General features: G+C 35.6%; 1 protein-coding gene across 1 annotated transcript; it reads left to right on the top strand.

Annotated features, from left to right (window-relative positions):
• The first annotated feature begins 15,104 nt into the window (after positions 1-15,104).
• Positions 15,105-24,020, top strand: LOC123522715. The gene is made up of 8 exons (XM_045299477.1): positions 15,105-15,162; positions 17,428-17,481; positions 18,003-18,107; positions 19,152-19,202; positions 20,063-20,167; positions 22,018-22,071; positions 22,875-22,979; positions 23,932-24,020. Exons 1-8 carry the CDS (start codon positions 15,105-15,107, stop codon positions 24,018-24,020), a joined length of 621 nt encoding a protein of 206 aa, XP_045155412.1.
• Positions 24,021-24,358: the final 338 nt, after the last annotated feature.

Consider the following 24,358-nt stretch of genomic DNA (forward strand, 5'->3'; position numbering starts at 1 on the left):
AATGCATCTTGATTGCATTTTGATCAATTTCAGAATGAAGAAGTTGGTACTTCTATGTCTTCATAGAAGACATAGCTTTAGTGGTTTCTTTATAAATTTGAATAATAGTTATATTTATTATTTATAAATTTGGATAATAGTTATATTAACTGGTCATCTTTGCAGGTGTTTAGATACTATCCTAGCACAGACAGCATCATACTTCAAAATAGTTCTTCAAATGTTCTCTTTGTTAATGAAGGTAACACTCTACCTTTTGAATTTGTCCTTCCAGCATAATAAACCACATGATTGTCTGATTCAAAACTGTCAATACAAACAAGTTCATTTCAGCTCACTAATGCTTAGGGTATCGATCTTTATTGTCCCATTTCATGTTTTATGACTTCTGATTTTCCTAAATAATAATACCCAAACAAAAACTTATTCTTCTTGCTTTCCTATTATATGGCTTTTAAAATTAAAATGTTGCTTTATTGCCTTAAGATGGGAAGATAAAAAATAGTCATCTCCATAGCAGTTTGGAGAAAATGAAGGTCAGTCTCACAGAAGAGGAATATGAAGAACTTTCAGAAAAGCTATTATCAGATGGTGAGTATTTTAGACATCTTTAGGACACCTTTGTATTTTAGCTCCTACATGATATTCTTTAAAATAATTTAAATTGGTAACAAATATCTAAAGACTTAGCAAAGAACTCAAGATTAAAGTGAGAGTAATTAATCTAAAATCAATATTATCCATATTTCCTATAGCTATCAAGAATTATTGTGGGAGAGGCCATCAGAGTCATTAGTAGACCTAGATTAGTTAGAAAGAAAATTAGGGAAAAAACATATAGAGAAGTCAACAGAAACCATGCTTTTACCTCCAGTCTTTTGTTGCTGTGTGCACTGTAATCTACTAACTGCTCCTGCATCTGTTAGTAAACCAATTATCATCAAGGTAGCTAAACAGTGATCTTCTAATTATCAAATCCTAGGAGTCTAGGTGACACTATGGGTTAGACTCTGGAATGCTAATTGAAAGGTCAGATGTTCAAACCTATCACCTACTCTGGGGAACCAATGACCCAGTCTAACTCTACACAGGATTGTTGTGAGTAGGAAATGAATGGTGGCAGTGAGTTTGGTTTGGTGTGTGAACTTGACTTTAGTTTTGTCTTATCAAATACCTGTGATGCCTTTGGCTACATTGATTATTTTTCATCTTGAAATGACCATCCCTCTCAATTTCTGTATAGTCTACTCTCATTTTCCTCCTTCCTATCTGGCTTTCTTTTCTGTTTACTTTGACAGGTTCTCTTCTTTCAACAGCTTTTAAAAGCTTGAATTCTCAAAGTTCCTTTATCAGTTCAAGATTCATGGCAATTTCAAACAGTCTATGTTATATTTCATTTATTTTATGATATTAATTATACCTTTTTAATGAAGGCTGCTAATTTTCCATCTTTGGCTAAACTTCTCCCATTAGACAGTCAGCTTAAGTTTCCCAATAGTAATGTTTTAAAATTATATTTCATGTGTCTAATCAAATTTACTTCATCAATGAGTTACTTTTGCATTCTTTATTTCAGAGTCATCTATTCAGTCATTTATCCTTATAACTGTCATGTAATCTTTTCCCTTAACTCTTTTTTTTGGGGGGGGGTGTCTTTTATTCTTCATTATAACACTTGGTAATTTTTCAATCCTAGAGATTTCTCAGATTCATCTCTGAACCATAGTTGGTGATTTTATGATCTGAGTTCAGAACCTTTTCATGTCCGGGATAACAACAGCACCCTAAAGATAACAGCAGCATATTAACTGGTCTCTCACCCTACATTCTTATCTCCTCAATATTTATTCTACTCTCCTCACTGACCCATAGCGCTATGGTGGGCAGTGGTGGAGACATGGTGCAGGAATTGGGCCCAATCTGACCCTCACACACCAGGGTGAAACACAGAAGGGAGCACAACAGAGCAGTAAGGGGAGCAAAGCAATGAAGTCCCCGAGGAATCACAAAAATAGATTTCGGGGGCAGGGCTTGGCACCTCATCAGACTTGATTGGAAAACATAAGGGTCAACAGACAGACCTGGAACTATTTATAGGCTTGCTTTTTTTTTTCTTCTTCATGTCTACCTATATAAGATAGGCAAGATAGAGAATCCTGAGGAGAAAACAATGGGAGTGATGGTTCCAGTTGGACATGGAGAGGGGGGTGTGGGGGAAAGAAAGGGGCGAGCCAACAAACCCAGGGAGAGGGGAACAAGTGATCTAAAATTGATGGCAAGGACAGTGAAGAATGCCTGGTTGGGTTTGATCAAGTGCAATATAGCCGAAAGGAATTACTGAGAGCCAAATGAAGGTCAAACATGATAGTGGGACAGGAGGAAAGTAAAAACAAATATAGGAAAAAACTAGGGGGCAAAAGACATTTATAAAGGTCTAAATACAGGCATGTACATATGTAAATATATTTATATATAACGATAGGGATATAGGTCTATGTACATACATTTATATGTTAAGTATTAAGGTAGCAGATGGACATTGGGCCTCTACACAAGTCTTCTTTCAATGCAACAACACTTTGTTTTAGTAACCTGGCATTCTGTGGTGTTCACCTTCCCGACATGATCGCTGAAGACAAAATGGGTGCGTAAGCATATGTGGTGAAGAAAGCTTATGGTGCCCACCTAATAGAATAGAGAGTGTCTTGGGTCTTAAAGGTTTGAAGATAAACATGCGGCCATCTAACTGAAAGCAACAAAGCCCACATGGAAGAAGTACACCAGCCTATGTGATCACAAGATGTCAGCAGAATCAGGTATCAAGTATCAGATGACCCGAAACAAGCAATCATATAATGCGAACAAGGAGGTCTGCAGTGAAGACCCAAAGCCCATCTGTAAACAATTGAACATCCCCTCACAGAAGGGTCACAAGGAAGGGATGAGCCAGCTAGGGCGCATTATAGCACTGACAAACATACAACATCCCTCTAGTTATTTAATGCTTTCTCCTCCCAACTATCATGACCCCAGTTCTACCTTACAAATCCGGCTAGACCAGAGCATATACACTGGTACAGATAAGACCTCCCTACACAGGGAATCCAGGACAGATAAACCCCTCAAGAATAATAACAGGGGTAGCGATACCATGAGGGTCAGGAGAAAGTGGGAGGAAAAAGGGGGAACCAATCGCAATGATTGATGTATAACACACACACACACACACACACACACACACGATGATGAACAACAGAAACATGGGTGAAGGGAGATAGCAGAAGGTGTGAGATATGAAAATAATAATAATTTATAATTTATCAAGGATTCATGAGGGTGGGAGGGTGGGGAAGGAGGAAAAAGAAGAGGAGCTGATACCAAGGGCTCAAGCTGAAAGAAAATGTTTGAAAAGGATGATGGCAACATATCTACAAACATGATTGCTACAATGAATGTGTGGATTGTTATAAGAGCTATAAGAGCCCCCAATAAAATTATTAAAAATTATTCTCCATGTAGCTATAGAAAAAAATTATTCTCCATGTAATTTGTCTATCAAATTAAATTCTGACTATAGAACTTATCGGATTTGTTGTTGTTGGGTTCCAATGTGTTGGTTCTAATTCATAGCAACTATATAAACAATAGAATGAAATATTGCCTGGTCCTGTGGCATCCTCCCAATTGTTTGAGCCCATTGCTGCAGCCACTGTGTCAACCCATATTGTCAAGGGCCTTTCTCTTTTTTGCTGCCCCTCTACTTTACCAAGCATTATATTGTTCTCCAGGGACTGACCTCTCCTGACATGTCAAACTTACATACATAAGACAAAGTCTCATCATCCTTGCCTCTAAGAGGCGTGCTGGCTGTGCATCTTCCAAGGCAGATCAGTTGGTTCCTTTGGCAGTCCATGGTACTTTCAATATTTTCCTCCAGCACCATCATTCAACGCATAGATTCTTCTTCGGTTTTCCCTATTCAATGTCCAACTTTCATATGCATATGAGGCAATGAAAAAATACCATGGCTTGTGTCAGGGCTCACCTTAGTGCTCAAAGTAACATCCTTGTTTTTCAACACTTTAAAGAAATTGCGTGCAGCTGATCAACCCAATGCAATGCATCATGTATTCTCATGACTGCTGCTTCCATGAGCATTGATTGTGGATATAAGCAAGACAAAATCCTTGACAACGAAATCTTTTCTCTATCATGTTACCTATTGGTTGTGAGTCTTTTGGTCTTCTATACATTGAGTTGTAATCCATACTGAAGGTTTCAATCCTTGATCTTCATCAGCAAGTACCTTAAGTCCTCTTCACTTTCACCAACCAAAGTTGTGTCATCTGCACATTGAAGGTTGTTAATAAGCCTTTCTCCAACCTTGATGCCACATTCTTCTTATAATCCAGCTTCTCTGATTATTTGCTCCACGTGCAGATTAAATAAGTATAGTGAGAGGACACAACCTTGGTGCATACCTTTATTGGTTTTAAGCAATGCAATATTCCCTTGCTCTGTTTGAACAGCTGACTCTTGATCCATGTACACATTCTGCATGGGCACAATGAAGTACTCTGGAATTCCCATTCTTCTCAAGGTTATCCACAATTTATTATGGTCCATATAATAAAATGCCTTGGCCTAGTCCATAAAACACAAGTAAGCATATTTCTTTTTTTCCCCCAACAGTTTTATTGGCACATAATTCACATATCATACAATTGAACAGTCCGATCACATATAGGGGGGTTGTACAATCACCACCACATCTATCTTAGAACCTTCCCCCGACATGCCCCCATGGTTATAGTGCCTTTAAACTGAGTTGTGCAAACACGATCAGTTATAGTTCTCCACTCACCCCCACAGCCTTCATTGTTTACTCCCCACATCCCCTTTCCCTACCTAGCACCAATCTCCCACCCCTGCATTCCCTATAACACCTTGTATCAGTTTTTATCATTATACATTCATTTCTCCTGTGCTTCACATCCAGGGAACCCAACAGAAAACAATGAAAGACAAATTGCACTAAGGTGGTAAGGACACAACCATCGCCTCTTGCCACAGATTTTTTTGCTTTGAACAAGTTGTTGGCATTGCAAAATTCTTTCCTGTGATCTAGAGCTTTATTTCCATCACTGAGACCACATTTTCCAACTAGCATTCCTTTAGGTTCCAACTTTTACATCTGAACCACAAGTAATTATCAGTGCATCTTGACTGCATGCATGATCAATTTCAGACTGAAGACATTGGTAGCATTCTTCAATTTCTTCATCATTGTAGATAAGATACAAATTTGAATAATGATAGTATTGATTGTATTTCCTTGAATGCTGATAGACATTATATTACCACAGACAGCGTTGTACTTCACAAGAGATTTTGAAAGTTCTTTTTGACAATAAATTCAATGCCTTCCCTCTGGATTGTGTCATTCCCAGCATAGTCATCCATTTGATTTGCTGGTTCAAAATGACCAATATTAGTCCATTTCACCTCATTAGCACCTAGGAGATCGATTTTTATGTGTTCCATTTCAGTTTTGACAACTTCCAATTTTCCTAGATTCATGCTTCATACATTCTAACTTCTGACTACTGGTAGATTTTTGCAGCTGTTTCTTATCATTTGGAGTTGTGTCCATCAGCAAATGAAAGTCCCAAAGAGTATTCTAACAGGCTTCCTCCATTCATGTCATTATGGTTGACTTTACTTTGAGAAGGGAGCTCTTCCTCACTCATCGTTTGAGTACCTTCTGACCTACGGGGCTCATCTTCTGGCATGGTCTCTGACAAAAATCTGCTTTTCTTCATGAGACCTTTAGTATCTGACAGTATTTCAGTGGTTTGCATAAGGTTTTCAGTGGCTAATTCCTCCTCTTTGTAGTCTGTTCTTAGTCTGGAAGCTCTACTGAAACCTGTTCACTTTGGGTGACCCTACTAGCATTTGAAATACCACTAACATAGCTTCCAGCATCACACAAGCCACCATAGTAAGACAAACTGACAGACAAGTAGTGGCCCCTGCTTAGAACTCTGTAATTATTACTATAACCCAAAAGGTGAGTTCCAATATCTGTATGATGGTTTAGGAGACCATTAACCTCAAATTACCTCTAGATTTTGCTCTTTTCCTTTATGGATTTTATTTTCCAGCCATGCTAAATTTTTCTTATACCGCATACTATCCTTGGGCTTTTTCATTTTTCTCAACTAAGTGATTCTCAGACTTGAATGTATAATAGAATCACCCAGAGGTCTTGTTAATCCACAGATTGTTGGATCCCATCTCCAGAGTTTCTAATTCAGTAGATCTAAGATGGAGCCCAGGATTTACATTTCTAATAAGTTCCCAAGTGTACTCATCTCAGATAATATACTCTGAATGATACATTCACTGAATGATCTAGGCTAGATTTAGGCCTCAGTCTCAGCCCTGTGGTAATATCTGACAGTCTAAGCTTGGTGACTATTTCTGACAAATATCAAAGGAACATTCAACTACAGTTACAGAACAAAAGAACCCCAAAAGCCTGAGTAGTTCACTTTCTCTACTCCAGATTCTAGGATTCCCAACAGACTTCTTAATTGGACATGTTGTTGTTGAGTGTCACCAAGTTGGTTCAGACTCACAGCCACCCTCTGGTACCACAGTATGAAACACTGCCCAGTCCTGCACCATCCTCACAGTGGTTGTTATATTGGAACCCATTACTGCAGTCACTCTGCCCATCTATCTTGTCAAAGGTCTTCCTCTTTTTCACTGCCTCTCTACTTTACCAAGCATGATGTCGTTTTTCAGGGTCTGGTCTCTTATAATATATCTGAAATATTAATAATGCATACATCCTTGAAATCCAAACATTTTCCCTAATATCTTTTATTTTAAAATCATTGTACTGGGGACTCCCACAGCTCTTATAACATTCCATACATCAATTGTATCAAGCATATTTATACACATGTTGCCATCATCATTTCCAAAACATTCTCTACTTGAGCCCTTGGTATAAGCTCCTCTTTATTCCCTTCCCTCTGAAACCCTCCCACCCTCATGAATCCTTGATCAACTATATATTGTTATTGTTATTTCATATCTTGCACTGCCCGTTGTCTCCCTTCACCCACATTTCTTTCATGGGTTCCCCCTTTTCCCCCTTCCCCCTCCCTGATTATCCCTACCCCATGACATCACTACTCCCACTACTGTTCCTGAGGGGTTTATCTGTCCTGAATTCTATGTGTTGAGAGCTCTTATCTGTACCAATGTGTGTTTTCTGGTCTAGCCAGATTTGTAAGGTAGAAATGGGTCATGGTGGTAGAGGGAGGCGGGCAAGGGGAAGAATTCGGGAACCAGAGGAATGATGTGTGATTCATCAGTGGTATACTACACCTAGGTTGGATCATCCTTTCCTTATGAACCTTCTGTGGGAGGATATCCAATTGTCTACAGATGAGCTTTGGGTCTCCATTACAACCTCCCTTGTTCACATCGATATAGTTGTTTGTTTTGGGTCTTCTGATGCCTGATACCTGATCCTGTCAACACCTCATGATCACACAGGCCGGTGTATTTCTTTCATGTGGACTTATTTGCTTCCCTGCTAGATGGCTGCTTATTTAACTTCAAGCCTTTAAGACCCCAGACACTATATCTTTTGATAGCTGGGCACCATCCGCTCTTTTCACCACATTTGCTTATGCACCTGCTTTTGTCTTCAGTGATCATGTCAGGAAAGTGAGTAGCAAAGAGTGCCAGGTTATCAGAACAAAGTGTTGCTGTGCTAAGGGAGTCCTTGAGTAGAGGCCCAATGTCTGTCTGCTATCTTAATACTTAACATAAAATATATGTGCATTGGCCTCTATTCCTGTCATTATAAATTAATATATTTACATATATACATGCTTATAGCTTTTGCCTCCTATTTTGCCTCTTATTTCCTTTCACCTTCCTCATATCCAACTGTCATGTTCACCCTCCATTCAGCTCTCAGTAATTCCTCTCAGATACATTGCACTTGGAAATCCAAACATTTTTAAAGGTGTAAGTTAAACTTAAATGAGTAGAATTTAGTTGGATTTTATTACACAATATATATAACTTATATTTGTTTTCTGAGCTTATGTCACTGATCATCTTCATTGGACTTTTAGAAAGCAGGACTAGTGATATACATAATGTGATGGAAGGAATAAAAACCATTACAGGTAAGTACCAAGTTACTATAAATCTAAATTCTAAACCAAGATTGATTAGATTGAATATTTTTTAATACTGCTACTCTAGAGAAGGAGTGTCTTTCTACCAAAATTTTATTACTAAATCATAAGCATCACAAAGTCCAACTCTATTTTATGATTAATATTAATTTCCAGGTTAATTCTGTTATTTTACTCCTTATTATAGATATTTAGAACCTTAGAAAGACTTAAATTCTCAGAATCGTTCTCATAAATGTTTTCTCTTAGTAAGTACAATAAAAGCAAGGTGAAACTGTTTAAAATTCACATAATTGAACTCCAGTGCCCCCTGAACTTTTATGTACACTCCCACTCACTGGAGGTTAGAGACTTCCTTCCTTTCCCCCAAACTATACAGAAACCCTACATGAGACAAATGCCTTGGAAAACAATGCTTGTCCTCTCCATTTCCCTCCTTGGCTTTTAGATCTATTCTAACTAGATTTAAGGTCCAGCATAACCCAACTGGAGAAGTATTGGCTGAAAGAGATTATTATTCATCTATAATACCTGTCTAAAATATACTGTCAGGAACTAGGAACATATGCATGGCAAAGGGTCTAAGGATACTAAACCAGAATAGAGTGTTGAATATAAGGCTCAAAGAGAAGAGTTTGTTGATGGGGGAGAATACTTCAGTGATAGATTTTAATGCCCTGCCAAACATACCTGATTGGTCAAATATACTACTAGAATGGCTCCTCAGAGGTAAGAATACTGAGAAAGGAATAAGGAGAAGTTGGGTTTCATGAGCTAGATGTATAATACAAGACCTGAAGACTCACCAAATAACTTTATTTCTTAAGAAGATCCATGGAGCATTGCCTTCATTAAGGCAACAAATGTATCCACCTATATTCCCACCTCAAATCTGAGAGTACTATTTCATCTCTATCAATGTGTGCACACAACACTTTAGAGTCTGCTTCCTAGGACTACTTGTGGTGCCAGCAAGCAATCTTTGATCCGGTTCTCAGGAGCAGATTTTGAGAACAGGCTTCATATGCAAGTAAATTATTATAGAAGCACCCGGAGAAACCTGTAAGGGGCAAGTATAAGCTGAAAAAAAAAGCCAAGTAAAAGTACAGTCTTAGACTTAGTCCTGTAGATGATAGCTAGCTGATCTGGCTGGAAATCTCTGTAAAGGATTTCCCAGAGTTGTCCCAACCCAAAGCAAAGGAGTGAAATAACAGGTAGGCTCACAAAACAAAGACTATCACCCAAGAACACTGTGTTCCTTTTAAAATTCATCTATATGAATCCAAACAGTCAATAATTACTCTAAACCAAAGATGAAAAAGTAATGGGTAGGGAAACTAGATTACTGGAAACAGAACAATTAGAATGGAAATCATGAGAATGCTGACAATTGTGGAAAATGTAACCAATTTCACCAAATAATTTGTATAAATTTATCCAGTGGAAACCTAATCTGCTGTGTAAATGTTTACCAAAAATACAATATAATATATTTTAATAAAAATAAGTAAATAAAATAAATAAATAAAACTTTTTTAAAAAGTAAATAAAAAGTAGGGAAATGGTTGTAGACTAAAAGAGACTAAAGAGAGTAACTAAATGCAATCTGTGAACCTTTAAGAGGATCACTTATAATAGATATTTTGAAGAAAATGGAGGAAATTTAAGTGTGGACTAGATTTCAGATGGTATAACGGGTTATTGTTAACTTTTAAAGGCTGTGAAGAACAATATTCTTCTGAGAGATGCATGCAGTATATAGTATTTAGGGGGCAGTAGGTCATGATGTACACAATTTCCAAATGATTCAAGAAGATTAAAAATTGCATTCATATGTTCAGTCACACACACATATATATGTAAACAGAGAACAAAAGAGAAAAAAGAAAATTGGCAAAATGGTACTATTTTTTAAAGCTAGGTTCCATAAATACTTATGAGGTCCCTTGTGAAATTTAATGTACATTTTACAAATATGCATGTACACTATGTAGAAGTATAAAGTCCATAACTTTTCTCAGATTTCAAAGGATATATGTCTTAAAATAATTCAATTTTGGAGTCACTAGCTTTTTCTCATAGACCTATGTCTATCTCCTAAAGGGAAGGTGGATGTAGAAACCCTGAAAACCACTCTAGTCAACATGGGAATCAACCTCACCAACAAGGAACTTGAAGATCTGACACAAAACCTTCCCGTTAATGGTGAGCTTGTTAGAGACCACTAACACTTCAGCGTTGGGTTTTTGTACCTCTAGTAGTAGATATAAGAGAATAAGGGAACTTTATTGTGAGGACAATGGCAAGGTTGGGTATAAGATAGTTACCATGACAAAGATGTTAGAAATATAGTCTTCTGAGCACTATTTGGCATGGTCAGAAGAAGAGTCTTCAAATTTCTAAGAAGAAAGCTGACCTCTGTAAAATAACCAGTTGAGAATCCTAACTTTTCATTATCAAATACATAATTTGATGTTTTATAGGACTAGGAAGTCAAGTTTATATTTTTTTACTTAAATGTACATATCTTTTAAATGGTTTTTTTTCATTCATGCTCTTCACATATCGTAAGTAGATACTATTGAATGACTATTTTAAGGGCCTAACAAAATGCCCAGTACGCTTAAGTGCTGAATGTTCTTATGCTATTTCATTTCATTTACTGAGCTTAAAATTTGTCTTACAGCTGATAATAAAGTGGCCCTGAAAACCCTGAGGAATGAATTGAAAGATTTTAAAGGTAAGAATTTATTATAAATGATTTATAATAAATCATGACTTACATTGATGTCGAATAGTATTTTGCTCATATTCTATCAATGACTTGTAAATGCACATATTTTCAATAATCATTGATAAAAACATTTACATCTAATGACCAACAGATTATTCTAAAATCATGTGGGTTTTATTATTTTTCAAAAAGGACTACTTTCTAATAGTTTTACTGGCATGTACTTCACATATCTTACAATTTAATCATTCAACCATATTAAAAAGATTTGTGTAATCCTCACCACAATCAATTTCAGAACAATTGCTTCTCATACTCTTGGGTCTTAGCTCTCCTTTTCCCCCATTCTCCCCTGCCAAGCCCCTGTCCAGTCACTGTCTCTTTAGAGCTACCTATCCTGGATTTCACATTCATGATATTATACAAAACACAACCATACAAAATTATACAAAGCAAACAAACAAAAATCCAACAACAATGACTAGACAAAACATAGAAAAACCTCAACCAGAGAAGAAGTAGAAAAGATTAAAAACTGAAACAACTTTGAAATGAGTCGAAAGAAAGATCAAATGATAGGGTATTGAATTTTAACCTAACTACATCTGCCACGATCAATTGCACAATGCTCGCTTTATGATAACAAGGCTACTCACATCCCTCTACTATGGTCAGATGGGATTTACAGGAGACTTAATCCATGTGGAGACCCTGCAAATGGATTGGGGGCTTCCACTATCATCCATAGCCTTCTGTAAGCTCGGTGTTCCTGATTTAATTTCTGGTACTATTCTCTACTTCAGATGTGGGTCTTATTATTTACAATCCTTAGATCACAAAAGCTGGTATGCTTGTTCCATATGGACTTAGTTGCTACCCACTTAAATGGCTGTTTAAGACAAGCCTTTTTAATATTTCTCACTTGTTACATGACAGAAATTTCTTCTCTGGCTTTTTAAATATTGTTGGTGTGTTTTGTTCCTACTCTTTATTTTTTATCTCTATATTATTTTTTCTTCTTCTTTCTGTTTGGTTTTGTTTATTTTTTGTTAGGTTTCCCAGTTTATGAACCGCAGAATGAATGAATGCATAGAGACAATAACTGATGCAGTGGTTTATAAGGGGTGGGGGTACGGTTAGGGGGGACTGGGAAGCAAACGATGAACGTAGAAGGGGAAGGGAGCACTAGTGATGATGCATATACAACTCTTTTTAAAAGCAACTTAATTATGAAAGTGTATGATATGTGAATTTCATATCAAGAAAACTACTGAAAATAAAAAGCCTTTAATTGACTAATGGTTACCATGGGAGAAGATGGAAGAGTTTTTGCTTAGGGAACATTGAGTTCATGTTAATGAAGGTGGAAGAATTTGGAAGAGGCTATCAATAATGGTTGTACAACAGGAAGAGTATAGTCAATGGCACTGAATTATACATGTAGAAGTTGTTGGAGAATGGTTTTATTGTATGTATTTTGCCACAATTAAATAATGATAATTACATTAGTAGCAATAATTACAAAGAAGAATGTACTCTAAAATTGATTGTCGTTCGATCTTAGACACTATTCTTTCTGATAGGTAGGCATCATCTGGTTTCTTTATCACCCCATAGATCTAGACCCCATATCTTTTGTTGTCTCTTCACTGGGGCAAGCATTGAAGAGCACCATATAACAAGAACTAACTGTTCTTAGATTGGGGCTAGAATTAAGTGCAAGCCCCAATTCCACTCATATAGCCATGGATTATATATATATATATATACATATATATATTAAATATATATATATGATTCATTTTAGATATATTCATTTTCATATGTGTCTCTGTCATCTTATGATATAGAACATTATTAATCATCCCCCGGGGCATAAGACAATTCTATTAGTAGTGTCATTAATATAGCCAATGCTACAGAATTTAATACACTGTTGAAAGAAGCAATTTATATAAGTATGGGCTAGCTTCAGATTTTAATACGTGAATTGTTGTTTTCTACAAATTAAACTCTTAAGTGATTGGACACTATTTACACAAACAATGGGAGTTGGTGATAGGCAAAACATTTTATAATACTCATTAACAAAGGCAGACCCATGTCTACAAGATTAACATATGTCATAAGAAAGCAAATGACATTGAAATAGTAAATCTATGGTAGGAAAATAACAATTTCTTGATAACAAGTCTTTAATTATTTAGTTTCATTAGTATTTATGGACCCAAACATCGTTAAATGGCAGAATAACACACTGAAAGGGCCAAAGTAGTAAGTCCATCGTGCACAGCTATTCATAGTTTTAACCAAAAAAAAGGGGGAAATCCTGTCATATATGTGATATTTTTTATACTTGCTATCTCTCTTTCTCCAAAAATTCACTGTTGAGTCAATGCTGACTCAGTCACCCCCTGTGGTTTTCCAGCCTATCGCTGTTTACAAGCGTAGAAAACCGAGGCTTTACTTACTGGTGGTTTCCAACTGCTGACCATGCAGTTCATAGCCCAATGCCTAACCACTACACCACTTTTTTTCTCTGTGTGCTGGCTAGTATTATTCCCACTATTGTTAATACATCCGACTTACTAATATTAAGAAATACATTCTATTTTGTATGTTTGGGTCATTTTATTTGGTTTTCTTTTATTCTTTCCTCTTCATTTTAATATTAAAGAAAAGACAATAGTATATAAATATAGTATAAGTAGTATCTAAATAATTTGAAAATATTTTGATCATTTATATTTTACCTATGAATATTCTGTATTTTCAAAGGAGAAAATATTGATTCCAATGACCTCCAAACCGTTCTCAAAAATATGGGGATTGAGCTTACAGATACAGAAACCAGGCAACTGTTGAAAGCATTGCCCATTAATGGTAAGCCACATAAATGCTACTATACCTCCCAGGAACTTGATTTCATAGACCTGTATAAGCAGTACCCAGTCTTTTAACAGCACAATTCTCTTTTTAAATCCCGTAAATTCATAGAAATCTAATTTTAACTTTAAAAGAAATTCTGTCTTGCAACCTCATATGAGAATCATCATCATCTTAGAGTGGTCTAAATATTATTCCTTCAAATTGTTATGCTTAAAATGTGAGCAAAAAAGAGAAGAATAGGATAGCAATAGAATATAAATGAGAAGATAATATTTTTATATTTTTTAATGTTTTATTATGGAAGAGCTAAGCTAATAAATGTCTCCAGATCAAAGAATGCACAGTTGGTCACTGTGAAAAGCATTTCCATTCTTAAATGTCAGTATTGGGTGAATATTAAATAGACTAACTTAAAAAAACAGATATTAAAATGTGTCTTTCTGAAATCATAAAGTAGTAATGTTTTCATAAATTTCCATATCAATTTCCAGAGAGTTAAATTGTACTTATTCTTACAGATGATGGAATGGTGTTTCAAAACAGGGTGCTGAAGCATGTGAAGTCTAATAAAAGTGAGTAAGAAGCACAACATATAGAAGGCATATGTTTTCACATCCTCAAGATTTATATTTATATCAATAGAATATATTTTACATTTGCGTTTTGTTTCGCATCTGTGTTTTACATAGTAATAGCCTTTACTTTATCTTAGAAGTTCTGTGCTGACTTGCATTTTTCAAAAGCTCCTTGGGTGGTTGGGGGTGGGGTGAGGAGAATATATAAACAGAAACAAAGACAAAGAAGAAATAGCAGAAAAAGGTTTGTGATTGATCAGTATTTTATAATTTGAGCAGAAACAGAGAAAAACCCTGAGATCTTAAGAAACAATTACAATCTCTACTTCTTTGTGAAGATTACTTATTAGTGTTCTCTAGTTCCAGTTGTTTAACCTCTGCCCCACCTAACTTTTTCCTAGTTGTAACTCCAACTCTGCTTTTAGGCTTCAAGGGAGTTGAACAAATCTATTGTAGTTTTTGCTCTTTGCTTGAAAATATTAATAACTATCTGAGGTTGTGATTCATTCATTTTTACACATATAATCATGTGGTCCTTATGCCTGGTAGGAAAGGACAATAATCTACTTATATGAACATATTTTTAATATTTTTGAACTATTTAATTTTTGTCTCTTTCTTTCATGTTCCCAAGGAGGGAAGGTTAATTTAAATAGCCTGAATACTGCTTTAGAAGCCATGAATGTCAAGCTTACGAAAAAGGAGCTTGATCAGCTAAAGGAATCTCTGAGTAATGGTAAGCATAATGGAAAGCATTGTTATATTAAAGAGATCAAAGCATAGTCCTTGACGGAAAAAAAAAAGAGAGAGAGAGATCGTGCATTTTCTGCACTAAGAGAACATCTGAATAGCTTTCAGAAGAAACTAATGTAAAAAAATACTTTAATGTCTCTATATTTCTGTTCTTTTAAAATTTGTTATCTCTTTCTTCATACATCTGGGATTTCACAAGAGGTGCTGGTGCTAAGGGGAGGGTTTGTAGTTACTTAAAGGGCCCTAGTGGTACCCTCAAAGTGCCCTGGTGGCATAGTGGCTGTGAATTGGAATGCTACCCTCACTCTCAAGGTCAGTATTTCAAAAGCAAGCTGCTCCACAGGAGACTTTGAGTAATGGAATTCTATGTTCAACTTTTCAAGAACTGCCTGTTTTCCAAAATGGTTACACCAGCAGTGACAGAGGATTCCAATTCCTCTGAATCCTCACCAATCCTTAGTATTTTCATTATTTATTTTTAGTAATAGTCATTTTAGTGGCCTTGGAGTAGTATCTCATTGTGTTTTTACATTACATTTTCCTAATGATAAAGGATGCTGAGCATCTTTTCAGGTCATATTTGTCCATTTGTATATCTTCTTTGGAGAGATGTCTATTCAAGACTTTTTTCCATTTTTCAATTGGGTTGTTTACACATCTGTGTGTATTTTGGATACTCGTCCATCAGTTTTTTGTACTTTGCATATTGTGATGCTGGAAATTATGCCTCAGAATGTCAAATGTTGGCAGTGTCACCTGTAGTTAAAACCCATGATGAAGAAGGAATGGGTTTCCTGAGGAAGGAATAATTCCTGAAGGATTAGCCACTGAAAAACTTGTAAGTAGCAGTAAAATACTGTCAGACATAGTACCAGAAGATAGCCCCTCAGGATACAAGAGACTCAAAATGCAATTGAGAAAGAGCTGCCTCCTTAAGGTAGAATCTACCTTCATTACATGGATGGGGTAAAGCTTTTGAACTTTTTCTAATTGTTTTTATTCATATACTATGAAATCTTGGTCCTCATTTTATTTATTTGATATGATTCAGGTTTACAGAATACATCATCAGTTTTCTATTCAATAATTTATATTTTGTTTCACCTCATCCATTACAATGCCCTAAATATGCCATTACCTTCTCTCAATGTTCTTTCTTTTTTTCCCCCCCTAATCTTAAATGGTTGCTTATTCTAACATGGGGACAAGTTCAGTTCCAGACCCAAAGGATCTTACAGGTTTCACCTGGTCTATTTTATTATTTGGGGTTTTGCTCCATATTTTCCTCCCACTTTAGCAGGATCTCCTGATGTAATTCTTTTCAGAGAAGTTGGTAGTGGTAGCCAACACCATCTAGTCCTTCTGGTCTCGGGGTTGTTGCAGCTAATATTTGCGTAGTTCATTAGTCAGCTGCACCAAATGTTTCAGTATGTCTTTGGCTATTTCATCACTCTTCTTTCCTCTGGACAGGGAAAGTCAGTACTTGCATCTTAGATGGCTGCTCACCACCAGCTTTTAAGGCTCAAGTCACAGCTCTTGGTCTTCACTTCTTTTTTCCTGTTCAGTAAGATAATGTAGTGAATTTTTTATTAAATACTTTTATTGGGGACACTTACATCTCCCATCACAATCCATACATTAATCCATTGTGTCCAGCACATTTGAACATATGCTGCCATCATCATTTTCAAAGCATTTTCTTTCTACTTGGGCCTTTGATATCAGCTCCTCATTTTTCCCCCTCCCTCCCTCATAAACCCTTGAAAGTTATAGATTATTATTTTCATATCCTACATCATCCTCTGTCACCCTTCACCCACTTTTCTGTTGTTCGTCCCCCTGGGAGGGGATTATATGTTGATCCTTGTGATTGATTCCCCCATTCTCCCCCCACCTTCCCCTTTGCCTCCTGGTATCTCTATTCTCTTTTTTGGCCCTAAGGGGTTTATCTATCCTGGATTCCCTGTGTTTCAGGCTCTTATCTGTAGCAGTGTGCATGCTCTGGTCTAATCCAATTTGTAAGGTAGAATTGAGGTCATGATAGAGGGGGAAAAGAAGCATTAAAGAACTAAAGGAAAGTTGTGTGTTTCATCAGTGCTATATTGCACCCTGACTGGTTCATCTCTTCCTTGTGACCCTTCTTTGAGGGAATTTATTTTCATTGCTTATATTTTAGATAAATAGAACCTCTTATCCTATTTTTTTAGTTCATATTATTGTTTACTTCTCATCAAACTTTATCTTACAGCCTATGAGAAAGTTGATATGAAAAAATTGATGGATAAAGTAGAAGCTATTACAGGTGAGGAAGAAGTCATTGAATATATAGTATTATGATTCTTTACATTTACATTGCGCATGTTATTTGATATTCATTTTAAATTATGCAATTTTAAATTATTGGGGTTCAATACCTAGGATTTGGTTTTGGCTTTTTGATGATTTAGCAACAAAACATAGTGCTGAATTTTGTTAACAAGGCTTATAAGTTCATTTCTTCCAGATTGATCAAAGATATTTGCTAAAAATATCTGCTAAAATAAATGCTAGTGAAATTTTAAAGTATTAAAGTTTTATTACCTGATGGCAACCTCTCACACTAAAAAATTAAAGAGATTACCACTATCTTGTTTCTATTTTTATTGAAATTAAAGCAATAAGCAGTTTCATTTTCTGCTATAACTATAGTCAGACAGATTCATTTGACTTTATTTTGCATTGAGTAGTTGGATCTGATAATGAAACATTAATAGAAGCTTTTATTATAATTTAGGATAACTAGTTATTTAACATCTCATTTGTAACAATTGCTATCTTTTGAAGGCAAGGAGGTTGATGTTGATGACATAGAAACATTTCTAGGTGACATGGGGATAGAACTCACAAATAAAGAGTTCTCAAAACTGATGAGTAATCTTCCAATCGATGGTGAGTATTTCAAATTACAATGTAATCTTCCAAATAATGTGTTGCTTAATTGTGAAAATGTTTCAAATGAACTCTATTTGATTGCTTGCCAAAAATAATCCAAGTTGCACAATTTGAAATGATCTGGTGGCTAATGGGTTACGCTTTGGGGTATTAACCAAAAAGTAAGCCGTTCTAAACCACCAGCAGTTACGGGGAAGAGAAAGATGAGACTTTCAACTCAAGTAAAGATAGATGATAGATAGATAGATAGATAGATAGATAGATAGATAGATAGATAGATAGATAGAGGTAGAGATGATAGAGATAGAGAGAGAGATAGAGATGCGTTCACTGCCATCAAATTGATGCTGACTCATAGCGACCTTATAGGATAGGGTAGAACTGCCCCTGTGAGTTTGTGAGACTGTAACTGTTTAAGGGAGTAGAAAACCCTGTCTTTCTCCCATGGAGTAGCTGGTGGTTTCAAACTTTGGACCTCACAGATAGGATCAGAGCCCAAAGGATAACCACTATACCACCAAGGCTCCTCAGTCAAGATTTACAGCTTGGGAAACCCTAACAGGCAATTCTAATCTGTCCTGTAGGGGCCATATGAGTTGGAATTGACTTGCTGGCAGTGGAATTATATCTTAAAATACTACTTATACCATTAAATTTTTAATTTGAGAATCAATAATTGTGTCATCCTGACTCTTATCATCAGGGTTTGGTTATATCTTTTATCACTTTGAATCTACTAAGAGATCTTAAATTTAAGTCAGAATAAATGGGGGGGTGGGGGAGAAGTGGCTATTAGAAGAAAACAAAACATTATAAAAGACAAGAAAAATAAACTTTTCAGCAAAGTAAAGTACCAGTATTAACTCCCTATATTACTAAAGTTAAAACATTTCCTACTCTTTACAATTTTATTATTTGTTAGTGAATGAGACCATTTCCAAGGTAATTCACAAAGTATGTCTTCATGAAATTACTGGATTTATATTGTCTTTGAAACCCCACATTGCTCTTCTGTAATCTGAATAATTCTTTTTCTTAAAGATGGAAAGGTCTATCAGCAAAGGTTGATGGATGGCATGAAGTTTCTTAATGGTGAGAAACTTAATGTAGCATAGATAATCTGAGCTCCTCATGTGTATTACTTTTACTATTTCCCTATAATTAGATGATGAACCTGACCATCTAACACTTTAGCTATGACATACTGTAGTTTCTTTTTTAGGTCAGTCCCACTTTAGGACATAATTCCTTTTGTTGTGTCTTGGAAAGAATCCCCATGCTCTCTTGGGATTTTCCAAACCTCAACAGAAATAGAGTGAATGAGCCCAGGTTGCACAGCAAAAAGTAAAGAGCAAATTTGCATGTTTTCATTTTATTTATTCAGAAGCAAAGACTATTAATTGGACATTCATACCAAAAAAATGCGCTTGAAAGACTCCAAGGAGGTGAAGGGACATAAGCCTAGAGAGCAGGGCAAGAAGCAGGTTCTGGAGGGTCGTGCCTGGACAGAATGCCTGTGCTTCCCTCCCCCTCCCGTGCCATATCCTGCCATACCCACACACCGTTTGTACGAGCACTCTTTGTTTTATTGAAAGTGACTTCCTTTTTAGCTAAGACAAAATGGTCTGTGAAAAGGAAATGGAAAACCAGAATCTTTCAGCATCACTGAAAGTAAATGATAGGGATCAACACAATAAAAACAAATGTTACTAGAAACGTTGGATTAATTAATAGTGCCGTAACTCCTAAAAAGTGACTGAGTCACCTTTAAAATCTCACAATAGGTGCATCTATAATGGAGGTTACAATGAAAACAACCTAAAAGTTTAACTCTGTTATTGACTCTTAGTGCACTTAAGAAAGAACAGATAAACGTAATTTTGAAAAATTGCGAACTTACCCTCATCTTTTAGTAATGTTAACTTTCACATATGTGTCTTTCTTTTCATAAGGGGGGATGATTGATGCCAGTAAAATTAGTGCACTTTTAAGAATCATGGGCACATACCTCACTGAACAGGAGCTAAAAGATCTGACACAAAACCTGCCAGTTGATGGTGAGCATTTTAGATATTATTGAACCTGGTAAGGGAAGCAAACAGTCTTATACAATTATTTAAAGATGTGTATTTGATATCAAGAAGGTGTTTGGAAAAGCTTAGGAAGGAATCTCAAGTCTATTAGAAGAACCCATCCTGTCTCGTGCTAGTTGGCTGTGCAAATGAGACAAGGGTTCAAGATTGCCCTCTGCTTCTCTTTTCACCATTTCTTTATGTTCCTTACAATATTCTAGAAATTAATGGGTATTGCTCAAATTCCTTGCTATTGTTTTCAAAGAAAACAATTGATTGCATTTGTCCCTTGTAATAAAATTTGAGCTTTTAAGCAAAAGTAAATTTCAGAAAACTTTTTAAATTAATTTTTTTTGTCTTTTCTTTTGGCATTGGTTTTTTTTTTACCGTTTTATTAGGGACTCATACAATACTTATCACAATCTATGCATACATCAATTGTGTAAAGCACATTTGTACATTCATTGCCATAATCATTCTCAAAACATTTGCTCTCCACCTAAGCCCCTGGCATCAGCTCCTCATTTTTACTCGTCCCTCCCTGCTCCCCCCTCCCTCATGATAAATTAAATTTCTAGTGATCTATAAAGTATGTTTTTTTATACTGAGCGCAAAAATACACATATTGGTAAAACCTGCATAACTCATGAAAGAGTATTTTCCAAATGCCAAGGTATAGTTCTATAAAATCATGGGTGAGTAATGGATTCATTCAAAGTGCCTTTCCTTGAGTTTCAACAAGAAAGGCTTTCGGATGCATTACTTCTTTAGTTAGCTTGTAACTGGTGCAAGGATTATCAAGAAGTATGTTCTTAATCTCCTATCTAATTTTCTTTTTCATTATATCTCTAGATCTTAGAGTTATGATTTGATAATGTGGCCACTAAACAAATCCTTATTTTGTTGAAGTTTTTATTATGACCATGTACTTTATCTATATTTGTACATCTGAAGTACAGCCAGAATATTCTTTGGAAACAAGTGTAGCCAGACTTCACCTCACGTACTTTCCTTGGAAAAGGACGCTATGTTTGCTAAAGTCGAGGTACGGTGACAAAGAGGAAGGCCCTCGATGAGGTGCACGGACCCAGTGGCTGCAGCACTGGGCTCACACATAAGAACAACTGTGAGTACGGCGCAGGGCCAGGCAGTGTTAGGTTCTGTTGTTCACATGATCATTATGGGTCAAAACTGACTCAACAGCACCTAACAATAACAACTGGAACTTTGTAGGTACTCAAAAGGGAAAGTTTATTGAATTTATGGGATAAATACAGTTTTATTCTTCCATGATCCCTAAGTTATATCTAGATTTCCTCATTCACATGGAATATTATTTTGCTACTAGAAAAAAATGAAAAACATTTTCTTTTCCTTTTAGTAACTAAGTAGAAGGATTTTTTGTCATGAAGTACCGTTGAGTTGGCTCCAATTTGTATTGACCTTATGTTCAGCAAAATGAAACACGGCCTGGTCTTACTCCGTTTTCACAATTGTTGCTATGTTTGAGCCCAAGCTTTCAGCCACTGTGTCAGTCCATCTCTTTTTTGCTGGCCGTCTACTTTGCCAAGCGTGATCTTCTTCTCCAGGGACTACTCATAGCAACTCTGTAGGATAGTGCAGAACTGCCCCATGAGTGTTTCCAAGGCTATCATTTTGACAGGAGGAGATTGCTTTTTCTCCCATGTCACCACAATGCCATCTTCCCATGAAGGGGGTAAATAAAATGCTAAATTTGTGACAAAAGATAAATAATACCAAATTCTTCAAGTGTGCAACATAATTTTCTTAGTCTCATTGTCATTTTTCTATTCGATTTCTTTCTTGTCTTGTAGTTAATGGTAAGGTTGATCTGAAAAAGGTGCTGAATAGAGCAAAGGCTTTTACAGGTAAGATAGTATTAAGACCTTTGTAGCTGATTATAATCCTATATTGCATTTTGCATGGTGTTTGGACAGTATTATATCACAAACTTATTAAGGCTAGCATTTTACATATTTATAATGAAATAGTTACCCCAACTTTTCTTCTGCCTTTGACTTTGAACTATTTGGGACTGAGCTATAAAAATAGTGACATAAATAAATAAACAAATGGCTATGCTTGAGTTTAAAAATATTTTTTATAGCACTGATTGGTAATATATTGATCTTCACAGTGTTAGTTGGTCACACATGTGTTTAGTCCAAAGTACAGCCACGTTTTATAAGGTCTGGCAACACTGCTTCTATGTTCCCTCACACAAATAACTGATGCTATTTCTTCTTGCACATGATCTTCACTTTGCCACAGCACTTTCACTCAGATCCTCCTTTAAGCTTTGTGTTCATAACTGCTGGTTTAAATAGTCAAAATGTAAACGAATAGAGAAGTGAATACTTTTAAATAAGATGATACAACTGCATTAAATAACAATCCAATAACTCAACACTTAAAAATAGACTAGATAAACCAAAATTACATAAATCTAATCTTATTTTCTCCTATGCTATGATGTCTTGCCAATAAGCTTACTTTCACTTTTTATGAATAACTAATAAATAAGTTTTATTTCACTTATTCTTAAACACTATTTAAACATATGAGATTATTAAAGTGAAAATAACATCTTATGAACCAGTTTTTTTATTATTTTAGATTTTTATTATAGTCCCAAATCACCATTTGTGAATATTCCTTTCTTCTTTCAAAGGACAGAAAGTTGATATTAATAAACTTGACAATATTTTGGGAAACTTGGAGATTGAACTCACACCTAGTGAACGCATGAACTTGCTGAAGACACTGCCAGTTAATGGTAAGACATGGATGTCATCAGGGCCTTTTAGAAAGTCTGGTTGTGTGGCACTATGTGAAAAATTCTAAAATAAACTTAAAATGCCTAAAAACTATTAAAAATGTAATGCAACACCAAAAAACATAGTGTCATCATTTAGACCCTGATTTACATTTTTTTTAACCTTTAAGCTATTCATTGCTATCAAGGGAAAAACAACCCCTCAGATTGATTATAACCTAAATTTGTGAAAACAATAGAAAATTTGAAAGCAAAGGGGGTAGAAAATAGAAAGTAGGAAGAGAAACAAGAATAGATACAAGATACAAGGATACTAAATAAAGTAATTGTATGTGTTTATTCAGGATAAAATAATTAGTTTATCCAGAGTGGAGAGTCTGTACATACAGGAAATGTTGCATTTCTCAACTTCACTATTAGATTAAGTAAAACAGAAAATTAAAAATGATTTTGAATGAATTTCCTTTCAGTACTTTTATAGAAGATGGGAAGGTAGATGGATGGATGGATGGATGGATGGATGGATGGATGGATGGATGAAATGATGGGTGAGTGGGCAAGGAGATGGATGGATGGATGGGTGGATGAGTAGGTGGATAGATGAATATACAGACAGACAGATAAGTAGGTAGATAAGCAGGCAGGCAGATATAGATAGCATATTTATGTTTATATAAATGTATTTAAACTTACCTCTTTACAATTTAATGTACATTGATAGTGCAGATAAGAAAAAAACTAAATCTTCTCTATTCCCACCTCCATGTTGTAACTATTGTCAAAAGTTTAAAATATTTATTTCCAGGGTCCTTTCTCTGGATATATGCCCTTTTATTTTGAGAAATCTTATAGGCAAATCTTTGCAACTCTCCTTAAATGTCCTAAAATTAAATTCCTTTAAGTAGAATGGCAAAATAAAATCTGTATTATGTTTTGCCAAATTTCTTTCCAGAAAAGTCATTGCAATATGAACGCCCACCAGCAGCATTTGAAAACCTTCTTTTGCCAGTACAGAGCCAGGGGAGGGAATCTCATTGTTGAGATGTGCATTTCATTGATGTACCACTGATAGTGAACGTTTTTTCTTACTATTATCTATTTGCTTTGGAAATGTAAAGGCAAAGACTTAAATCCTTTCCAAAATTAAGATTAAAATCTTTCTAACTGCGTTTTCCAAAACATCCCATATTTTATAGATGATGGAACAGTACATCAGAAAAGGCTAATGAAAGGGATAAAATTTCTCAAAGGTAAGTAATAAGCACAATGAAAGACCTTAGTCTGAGACTCTTATTTGTACTTTTAAAATGTTATTCTCTCTCTTTTTCTATGTAATTGAGACTTTACCAATGCTCCCTTTGGTACATATGCATTTTACC

This window comes from Echinops telfairi, unplaced genomic scaffold (assembly GCF_000313985.2).
Source record: "Echinops telfairi isolate 266 unplaced genomic scaffold, ASM31398v2 ScPeMD7_7458;HRSCAF=8496, whole genome shotgun sequence".
Taxonomy (NCBI): domain Eukaryota; kingdom Metazoa; phylum Chordata; class Mammalia; order Afrosoricida; family Tenrecidae; genus Echinops; species Echinops telfairi.

Coding starts and splice junctions, on each gene's coding strand:
- LOC123522715 (XM_045299477.1), top strand. CDS start 15,105: ATGAATGTCAAGCTTACGAAAAAGGAGCTTGATCAGCTAAAGGAATCT. Junction 22,072..22,874: donor TAGAGCAAAGGCTTTTACAG/GTAAGATAGTAT, acceptor CTTCTTTCAAAG/GACAGAAAGTTGATATTAAT. Junction 22,980..23,931: donor GAAGACACTGCCAGTTAATG/GTAAGACATGGA, acceptor ATTTCTTTCCAG/AAAAGTCATTGCAATATGAA.